The sequence below is a fragment of the Larus michahellis genome, chromosome 8 (genome assembly GCF_964199755.1).
Source record: "Larus michahellis chromosome 8, bLarMic1.1, whole genome shotgun sequence".
Taxonomy (NCBI): domain Eukaryota; kingdom Metazoa; phylum Chordata; class Aves; order Charadriiformes; family Laridae; genus Larus; species Larus michahellis.
The window spans coordinates 5,571,623-5,587,082 of record NC_133903.1 but is presented as its reverse complement, the minus strand read 5'-3'; the positions used below and the strand labels follow the sequence as shown (position 1 = coordinate 5,587,082).

The window sequence follows — 15,460 nt, the reverse complement described above, 5'->3', positions numbered from 1 at the left end:
GGCCTCCAAACCCACCTCCGGCCCACGGAGCTGCCGGGGTGCTCGATTCTTCCCCCTCGCACAGAAGATGCTGCTGGTTTGCTTTGGTTCCCCCCGGAGCAGGGGAAAGCATCGTGTGCGGGTCCCCGAGGCACGCGGACCCTCCGGCTCGGGGGGAGGCTTGGGATCGGGGAAGGGGCTCTGCAAAATCTGGCTTTGCCTGCACCTTGTGTGAAAATAAAGCCATGTTTGTGCGTGCGGTTTTCCCCCCTCCGTGTCTCACGGGGAAGGCTGTATCCCAGATCTCGCGTGGCTTGTTAAAGGTGGGTGACAGCGTTTGTCCTAAAGCCTCGTGGGGCACATCCTTCTCCCCAGCCCTGGAAACCTGCCCTCTCCTCCTGCAGCACATGGGCTGCTGCAAGGGCTTTCCTGGAAGCGAAGGGAAACCTCCCACCGCCACAGAGCCTGGCTTCTCCCCGGTGACCGGAATAAAAAAGTGGGGGGCAGTGCATGGCCCCCCTGCGTCACCCCACGGCAGGTCATGGATCTCTCGAGGGTTTTTCTTTAGTAGCGTTTGCTGTGGGTGAGAGATATCCGTGTGGCTGCCAGTGGCCTGCATGCGGGTGATGCTGCCCCGGCCATGGGCACGGAGCTGAGCCAGGACTCCCTGGGCTCGTCCCCAGCTTGGGCATAGGTTAATGTCCCCAGCTGGAGGAGGCTCGAGTGAGCACAAGGGTGCAGAGGGACCGTCAGGGCTGTGCACCCGCAGCTCTGCCACCGCCATGTGCAGGCACGGGGTGCTCTGCATGGTCCCCGGTGAGTCCCGTGTCACAGCGGGGTGCCCTGTGCCATGCAGAGGATCCCCATATTGCACAGGGGTGCCCGCCGTGCCACCACGTGGAAGCCAGTGAGTCTGGGGGAGATGTTTTTATGGGGCAGACAGGTTTAATTAATTCACAGGTAGCCTCAGATTGTGCTCGGTGGCGCAGAAGAGGAGAGGGTGAACTTTCAGGGGGATGATGTTGCAGCGCATTTTCTTTTGCTAAATTATTCCCAGCGGTGAAACAAACCACGCAGCGCTGTGGGGCATAGGTGAGAGACCCCCCCCCCAGGCTGAGACCCACCATCCGAGAGCAGCCATGGGGCTGACCCCAATGGCACCAGTGGTTTTCCTGGTTCCCACAGCTCACAGCACTTGGGAGGGTGCGTGGGCTGAGCTGGGGCTCACAGGGCAGCATCGACCCTTTGGCATCCCCTAACTGGGACCACAGGGACTTCTCCCACCCTGGGCCATGCCGTGGTTGGGCAGCGGTGCTGGGATGTGCTCTGGAGCGGGGAGGGGGAAGGCAGATGTCCACAGCCTGCCCCTGTGCCAGGAACCGTAGGAGCTTCCAGAGGTGACATGGTGGCCCAAGCTCACCCCGGCATGTGGCCTCCACGAGGTGCTGGGGACTTCTGCAGCCACGGCCACCACCTTGTCCCCACACCAGCCCTCCTGCCTGCTCCCATGTGTGCCCCAGTCCAGGGCTAAGTGGTATTTAATGCCCAGCCCAGGTATTTGGTGCCTGTGCCCAAGGGTTGGTGACTGTCCCCAAGGCTCTGTGACCTCCCCAGGGCCCGGTGACATCCCCAGGGGTCGATGACTCCCCCAGGGGTCGGCGACTTCCCCAGGGGACTGGTGCCCTGCTCGGGGGCTGCAGCCTGCCTTGCTCCCCGCCCCGCTCCTGCTGCACCAGGTCCTTGCCCGCTGCCGCGGGGGGTCCCTTGCCGGCCCGGCCGGGGGTCCCGGCGCGGTGCAGCGGGGCGGCAGGTCCCGGCGCCGCGGGGCGGGGAGGCGGCGGCGGCGGCGGGGCGGGACGCGGCGGCGGGTCCGCCTCCGTCCCCTCCCTCCCTCCCCTGCCCGGTAGCAGGTCTGGGCACGGTTCGCGGGAGCAACTTGGCGGCTCGTCCCCTTCCTCCCCTCTGCCCGGGCCAGCGCGGCCATGGCGGGCGCGGGCGGGCGGCCTCGCCGCTCCTAGAGCCGCCGCAGCCCGGGAGCCGCCGCCGCCGCCGGGATGAGCTCCCTCGCCTTCGACGACGCGGCCCTGGAGGGGCTGGCGCCGTCCCTCGGCCTCTCCGGGGCCAGCGACATCGACACGGCCCTGCTCAGCGACATCGACGGTGCGTCCCGACCCGGGCAGCGGCGAGCGGGGCAGAACCGGGGCTCGGTGCATGGCCGGGGCCGGGCTGGGGGCAGAACCGGCGCTCGGTGCGTGGCCGGGGGACCGGGCTCGGTGCGGTAGCCGGGCTCGGTGCATGGCCAGGACCGGGCTCGGTGCATGGCCGGAGCTGGGGAGATCAGGCTCGGTGCACGGTCAGGGAACCGGGGACCGGGACACGGCCGGGGCGGCGAGCTCAATGCGCAACCGGGGCTCGGTATATGGCCGGCGGGAGCGGGTTCGGTGCATAGCCGGGGCTCGGTGCACAGCCGGGCTCGGTGCATGGCCGGAGGAACGGGCTCGGTGCGGGCTCGGTGCGCGGCCGGGGCACAACCGGAGAGACACCGGGCTCGGTGCCGGACCCGGCGTGGGGGGAACACCGAGCTGCTCTGGAGCGCGGAGTCGGGGCAGGGCCGGGCCGTTCGGGCTTGCTCCGTTACCGGGGGCCGGTTCGTGGCGGGGGGGGGCTCGGGGACAAGCAGGGTCCCGAGGGGGAGCAGGACAGCGGGACCCCGGGCTGGAGGTGCTGGTGCCGGGACAGCCCCGACGGGGCCCCCGCCGGCGGCAGCATCGTGTCGTCTGTAGCCCCACCCCCTTAGTGACGTCACCGGCGGGGTTACTCCCGGTCATTCCCTCCAGGACGCCTGGGTTCCCCGAGCCGCCCAACCGGCATGGGGGCGGGGAGGGGGGGGGGAGGCTCCACACCGGCCCCGCGGCCGAACGGAGCGTCCCTGGGGGTGGGACCCCTCAGCACCCACCTCCCCGCCGAGCTGGGGGTCCGGGGGGCGCGGATGCCACCGGGGGGACCCGCTCCCCAAGGGGACCCGCTCCCCACCACCGTGCCACCGAGGTCTTGGCGGCGCTGGGTGCAGCGTTGCCGCGGTTTTAGCCAAAAATCGGGTTCCCTGGCCCTCGGCCAGGGGTGAGGGTGTCCCGCCGTGGGGTTTTGCCACGCTCCTTTGCGTCACGGCCATCTGTGCCACCCCGTGCCCCACGGCTCCCCCACGTAGCCTGACAATCCACGTGCTGTGGGTTTGCCACTGGTCCCCGGGTGCCTACAGCCGTCCCTTGTCCTTCTGCCCACCCGGGGGGGTGACTGTGGGATGCACATCCAGGGGTGTGGGTGCTGGGACCTGCCGGGACCCACAGCCGTGTGGCTCTGCCCCACGGGCTCCCACGTCCCAGAGCAGCAGAGTGGGGGCAGCCGTGGCACCGTTGGGTGCCCCTGTTGTGCTGATGGCACAGGTGGCAGCAGGTGCCACAGGACAGAAATATCTGGTGGATACGGGCGGCTGGAGGAGCCGTACCCACCCCCGGGGCTGGGCAGCAGGAAGGGGGGGCCAGGAGGGAGCACCCCCTCTCTGCACCCCCAGACTTTGTTCTCTTGCCCCTGGATCACGGGGGAGCCTGGGGGTCTCTTGAGCAGGGAGGGGGTTAGGTTTAGAGCCCCCCAGGAGGAAACCCCCAAGCGCAGGGAGGGGCTGGATGTCTTTGGGGGGAAACGGGGCTGCGCGAAGACCCCGGTCCTTGCAGGGTGTCCCCTCCGGACGCTGGACATCGAGTGTGGCGCATCACAGCGGGCTGGACGGATGTGGGGCTGGGCAGGGGGGACGAGGGGACACCGGGCGAAGGGGTTAACGGTGGCTGACCCCGAGTAACCGCGGGCGGGTTACGGCAGGGTGCCCGCGAGTAACCGGCTGCCGGGCTCACCTTGGCTCGGCCGCGGGGCTGTCTGGGGGCGGCGGGCGGCGATTGGCGGAGTCGCATCACCCCATCGCCGGCCTCGCTCCAGGCCTGGCGCGGGCAGCGGCGGGGAGGAGGCGAGAACATGGCTTTAAAATATCCCGGTGCCTCCTCCCTGCCCGGCGCTGGGACATCGCGGGGCACCCACGTCTCTCCCCGGGGGGTGCCATGGGCAGGCACGTCTGGCACGGGGGGGCTGGGACATCCCGGGTGGGCCACCCCTCTGTCCCTGCCTGAGCACCCCCTGCTTCGGGGGTTGTCGGGGTTTCCATCAGGGGATAAATGAACGAGCTGGCACAAGCCCCTCTCTGCCCCCCTTGACCTCAGAAACAGGCTGAGATTCACCCTGCCACCCCCAGACCGGTCTGGAAACCTCTGAATGCTGGTGGCCAGGCCACAACACCCCCGGTTGCGAGCGCCGTGCCTCAGTTTCCCCACCGGCAGGGTGGCCGGGAGGCTGCCAGGAGCAGAGCACAGCGGATTCCTGGGCTCTCGGGGAAGTTTTGCCTCTGGGTTATGGGGAATTTGTCCCCAAAGTGCTGAGTTGGGGTGGGCAGCATGGGGCCAGCCCGGGGACCCCTGGGGCTTTGGGGGCCCCTTGGGAGGTGCGGGGCCGGGGCAGCTGCTGACGGCGTGGGGGGGGCGGGGCTGTTTTGCAGACATGCTCCAGCTGATCAACACGCCGGACAATGACTTCTCGGGACTGTTTGATTCACCGTTCGGTGCCCCTGACAGCGCCGTGCCCCCGGGGCTCCCCCCACCACCGGCCACCCTCGGCACCTACCTGGGGCCCAGCAAGACTCCCCCCGCCGCCCCCACCGGCAGCAACTACCCGGGGCCCCCCGGGATGGCAGCCTTCGCCCCGCAGCCCCCAGCCCCACTCCTGCCGGCACCGACCCCGGGTGTCAAGGAGGAGCTGGCGGCCGTGCCCAGCAGCCAGCCCCAGCCCGGCGTGATGCTGGCCCCCAGCTTCGTCCCCGCGTCCTCTGGCCAGTTCAACCCCCAGCCTTTAGTGGGCTACCAGAACCAGCACGGCTTCTCCGGTGAGGATTTGGGGGGGGCCACAGGGGGGGGGGTGTCGGGACACCCTGGGTTGAGGGCTTGTTGCGGGGGGGCTCTTGCTGGAGAGGGGGATGCGTCCCTGTGGGATGGGGCTGCCTGGGGTGGGCTGGTCCCGGGGGGTCTGGTAACCCTGTCCTCTGCTCCATGCCCAGCTGTGCAGCCCGGGAGTGCGGGGCAGGCCCTGCCGAGCCCCCTGCCCACCCCGCAGCCGGGCCCCCCCGTGGCACTACCTGGCCCCGTGCAAAGCGTGGCAGCCCAGCAGCTCCTGGCCCCCGCCGCCCCCGCCAGCCAGCCTGTCTCACCCCAGATCCAGCAGGTGCCGGTAAGCCGAGGGCCAGGGGAGGGGGGTCCCGGTGGTCCCCCCCAGCCCCCTGACCTCCCCCCCCTGCCCCCTAGGTCCTGCTGCAGCCCCATTTCATCAAGGCTGACTCCCTGCTGCTGACGGCCGTCAAGACGGACGCTGGCGGTGCCAAGACCTCCAGCATGGCCTCCCTGGCCACCAGCGCCAGCGGCTCTGCCACCTCGCTGCAGGTGCCGGTAGGTCCCACCGCTGGGGAGCTCCGGGGTGGGCGGATGCTCGGGGAAGTGCCACCGATGCCACCCTGTGTCCCCACAGGCACTGGTGAGCGGAGGGACCATCCTGGCAACGGTGCCGCTGGTTGTGGATGCGGAGAAGCTGCCCATCAACCGGCTGGCGCCCAGTGGGAAGCCGGCGCTGGTGCAGAGCAGGGGGGAGAAGCGCACGGCGCACAACGCCATCGAGAAACGCTACCGCTCCTCCATCAACGACAAGATTGTGGAGCTCAAGGACCTGGTGGTGGGCACCGAGGCCAAGGTGGGAGCCTGGGGGTGGTGGGGATGGGGTGGGCAAGGAGGGGGCTTTGCCTGGCATTTGGGCTGAACTGTCCCTGCCCACTGGCAGCTCAACAAGTCGGCCATCCTGAGGAAGGCGATCGAATACATCCGCTTCCTGCAGCAGAGCAACCAGAAGCTGAAGCAGGAGAACCTCGCCCTGAAGATGGCCATGCAGAAGAATCGTGAGTGGAAGGGCAGGTCTTTGGCGGGGCTCGGCCCTGGGGCTGCCGTACCCCCCAGTGTCCCTCAGCCCGCTCTGCTCCCCACAGAGTCCCTGAAGGACCTGGTGGCCTCCTGCAGCGGCGGGGCTAAGGCGGAGGCCCCCATGGAGGTGGTGAAGGCAGAGGTGATGGAGATGCTGACGCCGCCGCCCTCGGACGTGGGCTCGCCATCCCACAGCAGCCCGCTCTCGCTCAGTGGGGGCAGCAGCAACAGCAGCAGCGACTCGGAGCCCGACAGCCCCCTCTGCGACCACGGCAAGGTGTGTGTGGGGGGGGCTGTGGGAGGGATGTCCCCGCCTTGAGTGGGGCAGGGGATCCGGTGCATCACGCCGGGGGTGCCGAGAGCAAAGCGTGGCGGGTGCGCGGGGAAAGGAGCCGAGAGCCCTGATCTTGCTCTCTGAGGCTGCTCCTCACCCGAATTGGGGCTGGAGGGAGGGGTGTGGGGGCATTCTGGGCTGCAGTGGGCTGCTGCAGCCCTGCCCCGTGCCCACACCACATGCTCTGTACCCCAAAATGTGCCCTGTGCCCCATCCCTATACCCTGCAGTCCATGCCCATGCCCTGTTTCCCATACTTGTGCCTCATCGCCGTGCCCTGTGCCCCATGCCCATTCCTTATATGCCATGCCTCTGCCCCATCACTGCACCCCGTCACCATGCCCCATGCCTTATGTCCCATGCCCTATGTCCCATGCCTGTTCCCCATCACCGTGTCCATGCCCTGGGGCTCACAGCAGCTCTGCCCGCCCAGGTGAAGCAGGAGCACCCGCCGCCCTCGCCCAGCAGTCAGGGCATGCTGGACCGCTCCCGCATGGCCCTCTGCGCTTTCGTCTTCCTCTGCCTCTCCTTCAACCCCCTGGCCTCCCTCCTCCGCGGCTCTGGTGCCCCAGCCCCTGTGGGGAGCCCGGACACCGCTGGTCCCCGCAGGAGCATCATGGCTGAGTCCGGCACTATGGGTAAGTTCTGGCATGGGGTGGGGGTTCTTGGGGTGGAGGACATTGGGATGGAGGCTGTCAACGTGGTGGTGGTTGGGGTGGGCGCAGAGCGGGGGCCACTGGGATAGGTGTGGGGTGGAGGCTGTCAGGGTGGGCATGGGCTAGAGGCTGTTGAGGTGAAGGCCATTAGGGTGCAGGACGTTGGGGTGGGTTTGTGGTAGGAGCCACTTGGGTAGAGGCTGTTGGGGTGGAGGCCATCACGGTGGGCATGGGCTGGAGGCCACCAGAGTGGAGCTAGTCGTGATGGGCATGGGGTGAAGGCCATCAGGAGGGGGATCTCAGGTCTCAGGGTAGGTCCAAGATGGGGGACGACCGGGGTGGAGGGTGCTGGGGTGGACGCAAGGCAGAGGCCATTGGGTGGAGGCTGTTGGGGTGGGCACCATTGGAGTGGAGGCTCTCGGGGCAGGCGCGGGGCGAAGGTCGCCGGGCTGGGAGACCCTGGGGTGGGCGCAGGGCGGAGGCAGTGCTGACCCCCTCCCCGCACAGAGGAGCCGTGGGGGTGGTCGCAGTGGCTGTGGCCCACGCTGGCCTTCTGGGCGCTGAACGCGGCGCTGGTGCTGGGGGCGGTGGTGCGGCTCTTCGTCTGCGGGGAGCCCGTCACCCGCCCCCACTCCGAGCCCTCCGTCCTCTTCTGGCGGCACCGCCGGCAGGCCGACCTGGACCTCGACCGGGTGAGCCCCGCACCCCGCCCTTGCCACACCCCACGTGATGTCACCCGCCCCACCCACCCCCCTGCCTCGCTGACCCCCTTCTCCCTGCGTGGGGACGCACACACAGGGGGACTTCGCCCAGGGCGCCCAGCACCTGCGGACGGCGCTGGGGGCACTGGGGCGGCCGCTGCCCGCCTCCCACGGGGACCTGGCCTGCAGCCTGCTCTGGACCCTGCTGCGCCACCTGCTCCAGCGCCTCTGGGTGGGACGCTGGCTGGCCGCCCGCGCCGGGGGGCTGCGTCCCGACCCCCCGCCCCCCGCCCACGTCCGTCAGAGCGCCCGCGACGCCGCCATGACCTACCACCGCCTGCACCAGCTCCACCTCGCCGGTACGGCCCCGCACCGTGGGGACGGGCTGGGGGATGGGATGCCCGTGATACCCCCTCCCTGAGCCCCCCGTCCCTGTCCCCGCAGGGAAGCAGGCGGGGGGGCACCTGCTGGCCATCAACCTGGCGCTGAGCGCCGTCAACCTTGCCGAGTGCGCCGGTGACGCCGTCTCCGTGGCCGCCCTGGCCGAGATCTACGTGGCAGCCGCCCTGCGGGTCAAGGCCAGCCTGCACCGCTGCTTCCACTTCTTGGCCGTGAGTGCGGGGCAGCCCCCTCCGTGTGGGGCTGGGGAGGGGGTCATGTGTGACCCAGTCTTGGGTCGTCCCCCCCTGACTCCCCGCTCTCCCCGCAGCGCCCCTTCCTCTGCAGCGCCCGGCGGGTGGCCCTGTCCCACGGCGGGGCCGTGCCCCCCGCCATGCAGTGGCTCTGCCACCCCTTGGGCCACCGCTTCTTCGTCGACGGGGACTGGGCTGTCAAGGGCGTCCCGAGGGAGACCATCTACAGCTCCGCCGGCAACCCAGGTAACGCCCCCAACCCAGCACCCCCAGCCCCCCATTTCGGGGGTCTCACCCCACCTCTGTCACCGTCTCACCGCCCCTCTGTGCCGCAGTGGACCCGCTGGCGCAGGTGACCCAGCTTTTCCGCGAGCACCTCCTGGAGAAGGCGCTGTGCTGCGTGGCCATGCCCGAGCCCGGCCGCCCCACTGCCCAGGGAGAGGGGTAAGCGCCAGGGTGGGCACCCCGCTCCCTCCGCCCAGCGTGGGGCTGTCCCCACTCACTGCCCCTCTCCCGGCAGGCGCTTTTCCAATGCTCTGGAATACCTCCAGCTCCTCAACGGCTGCTCCGATGCCAGCGGCGTGCCCGGCCCTGCGCCCTCCATCAGCTCCAGCTTGGCGGCCGTCACAGGTGAGGCCGACGTGTCCCCCCCCAACCAGGGACACTTGTGTGGGGCGGGCCATGGGGCTGGTGGATGCCCCGCTCCCGTCTCCCTCCCGCCCCACAGGTACCGACCCCGTGTCCAAGTGGTGGGCGTCCATCATTGGCACAGTTATTCACTGGCTTCAGGGAGATGAGGAGGGGGCCGAGCGCCTCTACCCGCTTGTGGAAACCATGCCCCGGGCGCTGCAGAGCTCTGAGTGAGTGCTGGGGACATCGGGGACGGGGAGAGGGCCATGGGGAGGGGGGGTGACAGCTCATCGCACGCCTTCCCTCCTCTTCGGGTCGGCACAGCCCGTGCAAGCGCAGTCAGAGCACCGAGGCTGTGGTGGCCGGTGTCTACTGAAGGGGGGGGCACGGCCATGCCCAGCGAGGAGCCAGCGGTGACTGTGTCGTCCCCCACCTTGCAGGAAGCCCCTGCCCCGCGCCGCCCTGCACTCCTTCAGGGCCGTGCGCGCCATGCTGAGCAAGCAGGACGGGAGCCAGGCCAGCCTCAGCCACTGCGAGAAGGCCAGCAGCTGCCTGCGGGAGAGCCTGGAGCTCGGCAGCCCCCCCAAGGGCACCATCGACAAGGTGAGCCGGGGTTGGGGGGGTGGGGGAGGGCAGGGGGACGGGTAAGGTGGGCACCCGCCCTGGGGGGGAGCCCCCGGCCCTGGCGGGAGGTGCCCCCGGCCCTCGCGGGGGTGCATTGTAGTTGCATTGCATGTGTCAGACTGGGAGTGCAATGCCCCTGCCATGCAGCCCGGCGGGGGTCCCGCGCAGCAGCGCCTGCCCGCTGGGACCTCCTCGGCCCCCCCGTCCCTCCGTCCCTCCGTCTCCCTGCTCACCCAGCTCCCCTTGCCACCCCCCCCCCCCTCCCCGCTACAGGCGGTGCAGCTCCTGCTGTGCGACCTGCTCCTCGTCACCCGCACCAACCTGTGGCAGCAGCAGATGAGTGCCAGCCAGCAGCGCAGCTGCCTCTACCAGGCGTCCGCCATCGAGCTCCGCGGCTTCCAGCAGGACCTCAGCAGCCTGCGGCGCCTGGCCCAGACCCTCCGCCCCGCCATGCGCCGGGTGAGCCCCCCACCCCTTGTCCCAGCAGGTCCCCTCGTCCCCTGCGCCCTGTCATGCTCACTGTCCCCCCCCCCCCTCTCCCCGCCACCTCCAGGTGTTCCTGCACGAAGCCACCGCCAGGCTCATGGCCCGGGCCAGCCCCACGCGCACCCACCAGCTGCTGGACCGCAGCCTGCGGAGGAGAGGGGTGCAGGGCAACAAAACAGGTGGGACACGGGGTGGGAGACCCCCCCACACACGTGGGACACGGGGTGGGAGACCCCCCACCAGGTGGGATACAGGGTGGGAGCCCACCCCTCTTCCCACCCCTCTTCCCACCCCTCTTCCCACCCCTCTTCCCACCCCCTTTCCCACCCGCAGCACCCCAGCAGAGTTGGGTGGTGGGGTCCAGGGGCTTCCTGACCACGCTTTGGTGGTGGCATCTGCCCTGGGGCGGGTGGATGGCTCCATGGTCGTGCCGGAGCACCCAAGGGAGGGCGGGTGGCTTCTCTGGACACCCCTTGGGACTGACCCCCACTTTTCCCCCCATTGCAGCCGGTGAGCCGGAGAGTCACCCGACGCCGCGGGAGCATGCCGAGGCCCTGCTGCTGGCCTGCTGCTACCTCCCGCCCAGCTTCCTCTCGGGCCCGGGCCAGCGCGTGGGCATGCTGGCCGAGGCCGCCCGCACGCTGGAGAAGCTGGGTGACAAACGGACGCTGCACGACTGCCAGCAGATGATCATCAAGCTGGGCAGCGGCACCACCGTCACGTCGGGCTAGCCCAGGAGGAGGACCGGGGGTCAGGGGGCACACGCAGGCTGCCAGCCCCTCTGCATCGGGGATGTGGGGAAGCCGGGTGGCCGGGGGCGGCGGGGAGGTGCGTGCCTCAGTTTCCCCCTTCTGCGGGACGGTGTTAGGGAGCAGGTTTTAAGGTGAGGGGGCGGGTGGCGAGGGACAGGGTGATGCCCAGTGCCACCGGCGGCGGCTGTGGAGGTTCCTGGCGTGGGACAGCCACGCGTGGGGCATCCCGGGTGGCCTCGGCCACCCCAGGGCTCTGTCCTTCTCCCCAGCCCGCTCGGGTGGTGGGACGTGGGGACCTCTAGTGACACTGTCACAGTATTGCATGGCACCGGGATGCTCGGCCAGCCTGGACCCAGTGCCACCTGTACTCCCCCGTGCCCTGGCACAGGGTGTGGGGAGGTCCATCCTCACCCCCTCCTTCTCCTGGTGCCCCTGCCCGGTGCCCCCCCCCCGCCGTGGGTCCCGCTGCCGCAGGGGGGGCTTGGGGCGCCTCGGCTTTGCCCCCGTTATGGTGGGGAGGAGGTTTGCCCCCATGGTGGTGGCTAAGGGTCCTTTCCCCAACCATGCCCATGGTAGGCAAGAGGGGACCCCCAGCCTACGCCTCGGCCCCCACCTTCCCCCAGCCCTGACCAGTCCCCCCAGTTAGGAGCTGCCACGACCACCCCCCCCAGGCACAGCTGGGCCTGAGCGCTTTCGGAGAAGGGATGGCAGGGTGCCACAGGGGGCTGGGGGGTGCCCCTGTCCCTTTGCTTCACCCCCTCTTGTACATAGCCCCCCACCCTACCCCAGCCCCCCACCCCCCCCCGCCTTGCCTTTTTAAACGGTATTTTCATAGTTGGAGAGTTTTGTACAGACAAATTAAAGCTGATTATTTATACCGGTGTGTGCTGGAGTGCGGGTTGGGGACAGACACTGGACTTGGGGGGTACACAGAACCTGGCTGGGGCAAGGGACCCTCCCCGGCATCCCCCTCTCCGGCTGGGCATCCCTCCCTCCGGCTGGGCATCCCCTTCAGCTGGGCAGCCCCGTCTGTGGGTCCTGCCTTGCCCCCGCGGACTGCACAGGATGGGGGGTGCCAAGGGTGGCAGGGATGGGGACAGCGGGTGCGAAGGGACCCCAAACACACCCTTCTTGCCCTAAGGTACGCCAGGGGTGCTGGTACGCTCCCCCCCACACTCCATACCCCAGCCCCACTGCAGTGTCCCCTCCCAGCCCAGCCCTACGAGCAAGACCCTCGGTGCAGGTGACACCCGGGGACGAAGGGCCAGCCAGGGGCTGGCATGGCCTGGGGGGGACACCCCCAGAAGTCCCTCCCCTCGGAGAAAGAGAGGCCACGAACAGGGCGCCACGTACTTCCAAAACAATCGTTGTATCTTTATTGACGCTCTGAATGCAATGACCTGTTTTTTACTCTTAAGGAAAATAAACATCTTTTAGAAACAGCTTGTTACACACAATCTTCAGTGTGAAGCAATATACTAATAAGAACACTAGTCTTAACATTTACAGTCTTCATATATATTATATATATGTATATGTATACATATATATACACTATATAATGAGGCAATATATAATACACACGGTTTACCATTTTACAGTCATATGTACAAGATGTCACTAAAAATAGCCAGATTTCAGGCAACACTGCCAGGGACACCAGGATTTTTACCACTTTTTTTTTTTCATTAAATTAATTATTTTTATTATTCTTTCTCTCTTCTTTTTTTTTTCCATTTTTTCTTTTTTTTTTTTCCCCCCCCCCTCCTTTTTTGTGTTTTTCATTCCCGTGTCCGAGGCAAGCTGCTGAAATGACAGACATTTTGTGGCCAGCAAACCTTGAGGGTGAGGGCTGGGTGGGACGGAGGGGACACGACAGCCGGCAGGGACACAGGACGCTGGTTCTGCGGGGTCGGGGTGGGGGACACGGATGGGGCCAGCACTGTGCCCTACCTTTGCAGGACGCTTCGCAGGTCGGGGTGGGGGGGGGTCAGCTGGCGGCTCTGTTTTTAGGATGGGATTTGATTCACCCTGGGTTGGTTATTTGCTACCTGCGCCGGGGTGCGGGTGGTGCAAGGGTGCGGAGATTGGGGGTGTCATGCAGGGCACCCCGCTGGGACACGGGTGGGGGGCGATCCCAGTGCTGGGCAGCCCCCCAGCTCCAGCCAGGGGGCTGGGAAGGGAAGCGAAAACCGAGGGAGCTGAGCGAACCCAGCACCCAGGGGTAAGCCAGGGCCACGCAGAGGGAGGAAGCAAGTGCCTCCTCCTCCTCCTCTAGCAAGGACCCTACTGTTGGCTGGAAGCCATTTCTGGGCTGCTGGCACCCTCTTGCTCCAGGATAAAACCCTGGGGTTTGCACCCAGAGCCATGGGGTTCAGCACCCAGAGATCGGGGTTCAGCACCCAGAGCCATGGGGGTTGCACAAGTGCGGGGAGCAAAGCCCGTCCCCAGCAAGAGAAGCCGCAGAGGGGGTGCTGGTGAGGCCGAGCAGAAGGAGGAGGTTTTGGGGGTCCCAAACAGCAGGACCAGGTGTCCCCGGCCCAGCAGCGCCAGCGCCCCATGGAACGGGAAGGTGGTGGGTGCAATGGGCCAGAGGGAGGGAGCGGGGCTGGGGCAGCCCGGTGGGCACCCAGCAGCCCAGCCAAGTGCCCTTCGCCCCGGTGGGTGCCCGGCGCAGGGGCTGGCACCCTGGAGCAGACAGGGTGGGTGCGGGTGGGGACAAACAGGAGATGGAAGGACGAAACGGAAAAAAGCAGAGTGGTGTTTCAAACAGCAGGCCGTTGTTTGTCTTTTTTTTTTTTTTTTTCTCCTTTTTTTTTTTTAAGCTTTTTTTTGTCTTTTTTGTCCTTTTTGTTTTTTTTTTTTTTCCTTTTCTCCGCCGCACGTATATACAGACAGACACCGTGAGGTTTGCTGAAGGCAACATCTCAGATCAGATCAGTGTGAGATATGGAGAGCCGGGACCCGCAGGGGGGTCCGGCGGCCCCACAGTAAGACAACATCGCCGGGACCCCCCCCTTGTACACGGTCCCCCCCCCCCCCGCCCGCCCCTCCCACCCCCTTCCCCCCTGTGCAGCGATCCCGGGCCGGGGGATCCCGTTCCGTCTCCCTTAAAGCCAGGTCGGGTTTTGCCGGGGTCCGGCGAGTTGGGGGGAAAACCCGGCGCTGGCTCTGCCCGCCCGGATCGGGCTCGGGGTTGGGGGGGAGGGAACGACACACGGGGACGGGGCGGCAGCGCTGCGCCCACCTGCGGCGGGGGCGGCTGCCGCTACGGCCCGGCCCGGCCCCGCTCCGCTCCCGGGGCGCTGCCTCCTCCGCCGGTCGCTCGCTGGGTGCCCGCGGCGGGGAGGGGGGCTACACCGGCTGCCTCTGCAGGGAAAAGCGAGGGGGGGGGGGTGTCAGCCCGGTGGTCCCGCTGCGGCGTTCGGTCCCCGGGCTGGCGGGGGTGTCCCCATCAGCAGCCACCCTGCCCACCCGTGAAGAACCGGGTGCCCACCCGAGATGCAGTGCTTTTAGCACGGGTTCAATTATCGTCCCCCCCACCCCACCCCATCATCACCCAGGGGAAGGGGTTAAAACCCCCGTAGCCCGGTTGGGGGTCCCAGACCCAGCACCCACACATCTGCCCCCACAGTGGAGCGCTTCTGGGAAGCCTGGTGTCCCCCAGGGACACGATGCCCCATGCCACACAGGGCTGAGCACCCAGGGTGGGTGTGCTGTGGGTGTCCCCATGGGGACACGGTCCGAAGGCGGGTCCCCCTACCCCAGGGGGCTGCAGGGCATTGCGGGGTGCGCGGGGGGCTCTGGACTTACCTTATGTTTGGGACATTTCAGAGAGAAGCTCTCTTCGGTTAATAAGCAACCTGCGAGGAGAGGAGAAAGCCGTGTCAGGGAAGTCCCTGCGCTGCAGGATGGCTGTCCCCGAGCAGTGGGGACACAGTGTCCTCCACGGCCTCCCACCACCATCCGGACAAGCAGCACCATTTGCATGAAGGGTTCAGCTGAGGCCAGCTAAACTCAGGACACCAGCCAGCACTGCTGGTGCAGGGGGCATCGCCATCCCGGCTGGCAGGGAGCCATGAGCCCACCCTGGCCTTGGGTGGGCTGGAGTGTTGCAAAGTGGCCGGTCCCCTGGGTCAGAGGGTGCCAGGGGGTCCCCACACCCCTGTCCCCACAGCCGGGCTCACCTGTGTCGACGGCACACGCGTAGTGGTAGGTGTGGGGACACCCCTTCTGGCAGCAGCCCACGGTGGCTCCCGCTTGCTGGCAGCTCGAGCACTTCTTTAAACGCACCCGGGAATTCAGAGCAGGGAAGCAGAGATGTGGAAAGACAGAGAGACCCCGTCAGAGCCCAGCGTAGGAGCAAAGCATCCCCACGGCCCCCACTGCGAGGGGAACGCACTGGCGTCCCTGTGCCTCTCCAGCCCCACGCTGCCTCCCCCTGGGCAGCATCCTTCCTCCCGCACCGGTGCACCGCAGGTGACGCTGTGCCTCTCGCTTGGTCATCTGCAGCCACACACGAGGGTTCTGCCCACTGTACTGCTCCTCTGGATGGCACCTGAGCCCACAGCCATTCTCCATGTGGCAGGAGGAGCAGAGGTGAAG

The 15,460-nt window shown here is 67.6% G+C and overlaps 2 protein-coding genes across 2 annotated transcripts in view; one reads left to right on the top strand and one right to left on the bottom strand.

Annotated features, from left to right (window-relative positions):
• The first annotated feature begins 1,858 nt into the window (after positions 1 to 1,858).
• On the top strand, positions 1,859 to 11,732 carry SREBF1 (sterol regulatory element binding transcription factor 1). Its single transcript, XM_074596958.1, has 19 exons — positions 1,859 to 2,139; positions 4,580 to 4,963; positions 5,135 to 5,304; positions 5,379 to 5,519; positions 5,599 to 5,817; positions 5,905 to 6,019; positions 6,107 to 6,318; positions 6,808 to 7,012; positions 7,538 to 7,722; positions 7,829 to 8,090; positions 8,176 to 8,342; positions 8,441 to 8,609; positions 8,699 to 8,807; positions 8,884 to 8,993; positions 9,091 to 9,223; positions 9,434 to 9,596; positions 9,891 to 10,076; positions 10,171 to 10,282; positions 10,611 to 11,732. The coding sequence occupies exons 1-19, from the start codon at positions 2,034 to 2,036 to the stop codon at positions 10,832 to 10,834; spliced, it is 3,372 nt and encodes a 1,123-aa protein (XP_074453059.1). The 5' UTR covers positions 1,859 to 2,033; the 3' UTR covers positions 10,835 to 11,732.
• A 1,113-nt stretch (positions 11,733 to 12,845) lies between these two features.
• The window catches only part of RAI1 (retinoic acid induced 1), a 77,449-nt gene continuing 74,834 nt past the window's right edge, over positions 12,846 to 15,460 (bottom strand). The window contains exons 4-6 of the mRNA XM_074596957.1: positions 15,043 to 15,136; positions 14,669 to 14,718; positions 12,846 to 14,224 (exon numbers count right to left, since the gene is read on the bottom strand). Of these exons, the coding sequence (XP_074453058.1) occupies positions 14,210 to 14,224; positions 14,669 to 14,718; positions 15,043 to 15,136 (159 nt within the window). The 3' untranslated portion in view covers positions 12,846 to 14,209. The remainder of the gene's footprint in view (positions 14,225 to 14,668; positions 14,719 to 15,042; positions 15,137 to 15,460) is intronic.

What these genes read in the sequence shown, in the direction of transcription:
- SREBF1 (XM_074596958.1), top strand. Translation starts at nt 2,034, where the DNA reads ATGAGCTCCCTCGCCTTCGACGACGCGGCCCTGGAGGGGCTGGCGCCG. An exon ending in GATGGCCATGCAGAAGAATC is followed by an intron (nt 6,020 to 6,106) that starts GTGAGTGGAAGG and finishes TGCTCCCCACAG; the next exon opens with AGTCCCTGAAGGACCTGGTG. An exon ending in GCTGCTTCCACTTCTTGGCC is followed by an intron (nt 8,343 to 8,440) that starts GTGAGTGCGGGG and finishes CTCTCCCCGCAG; the next exon opens with CGCCCCTTCCTCTGCAGCGC.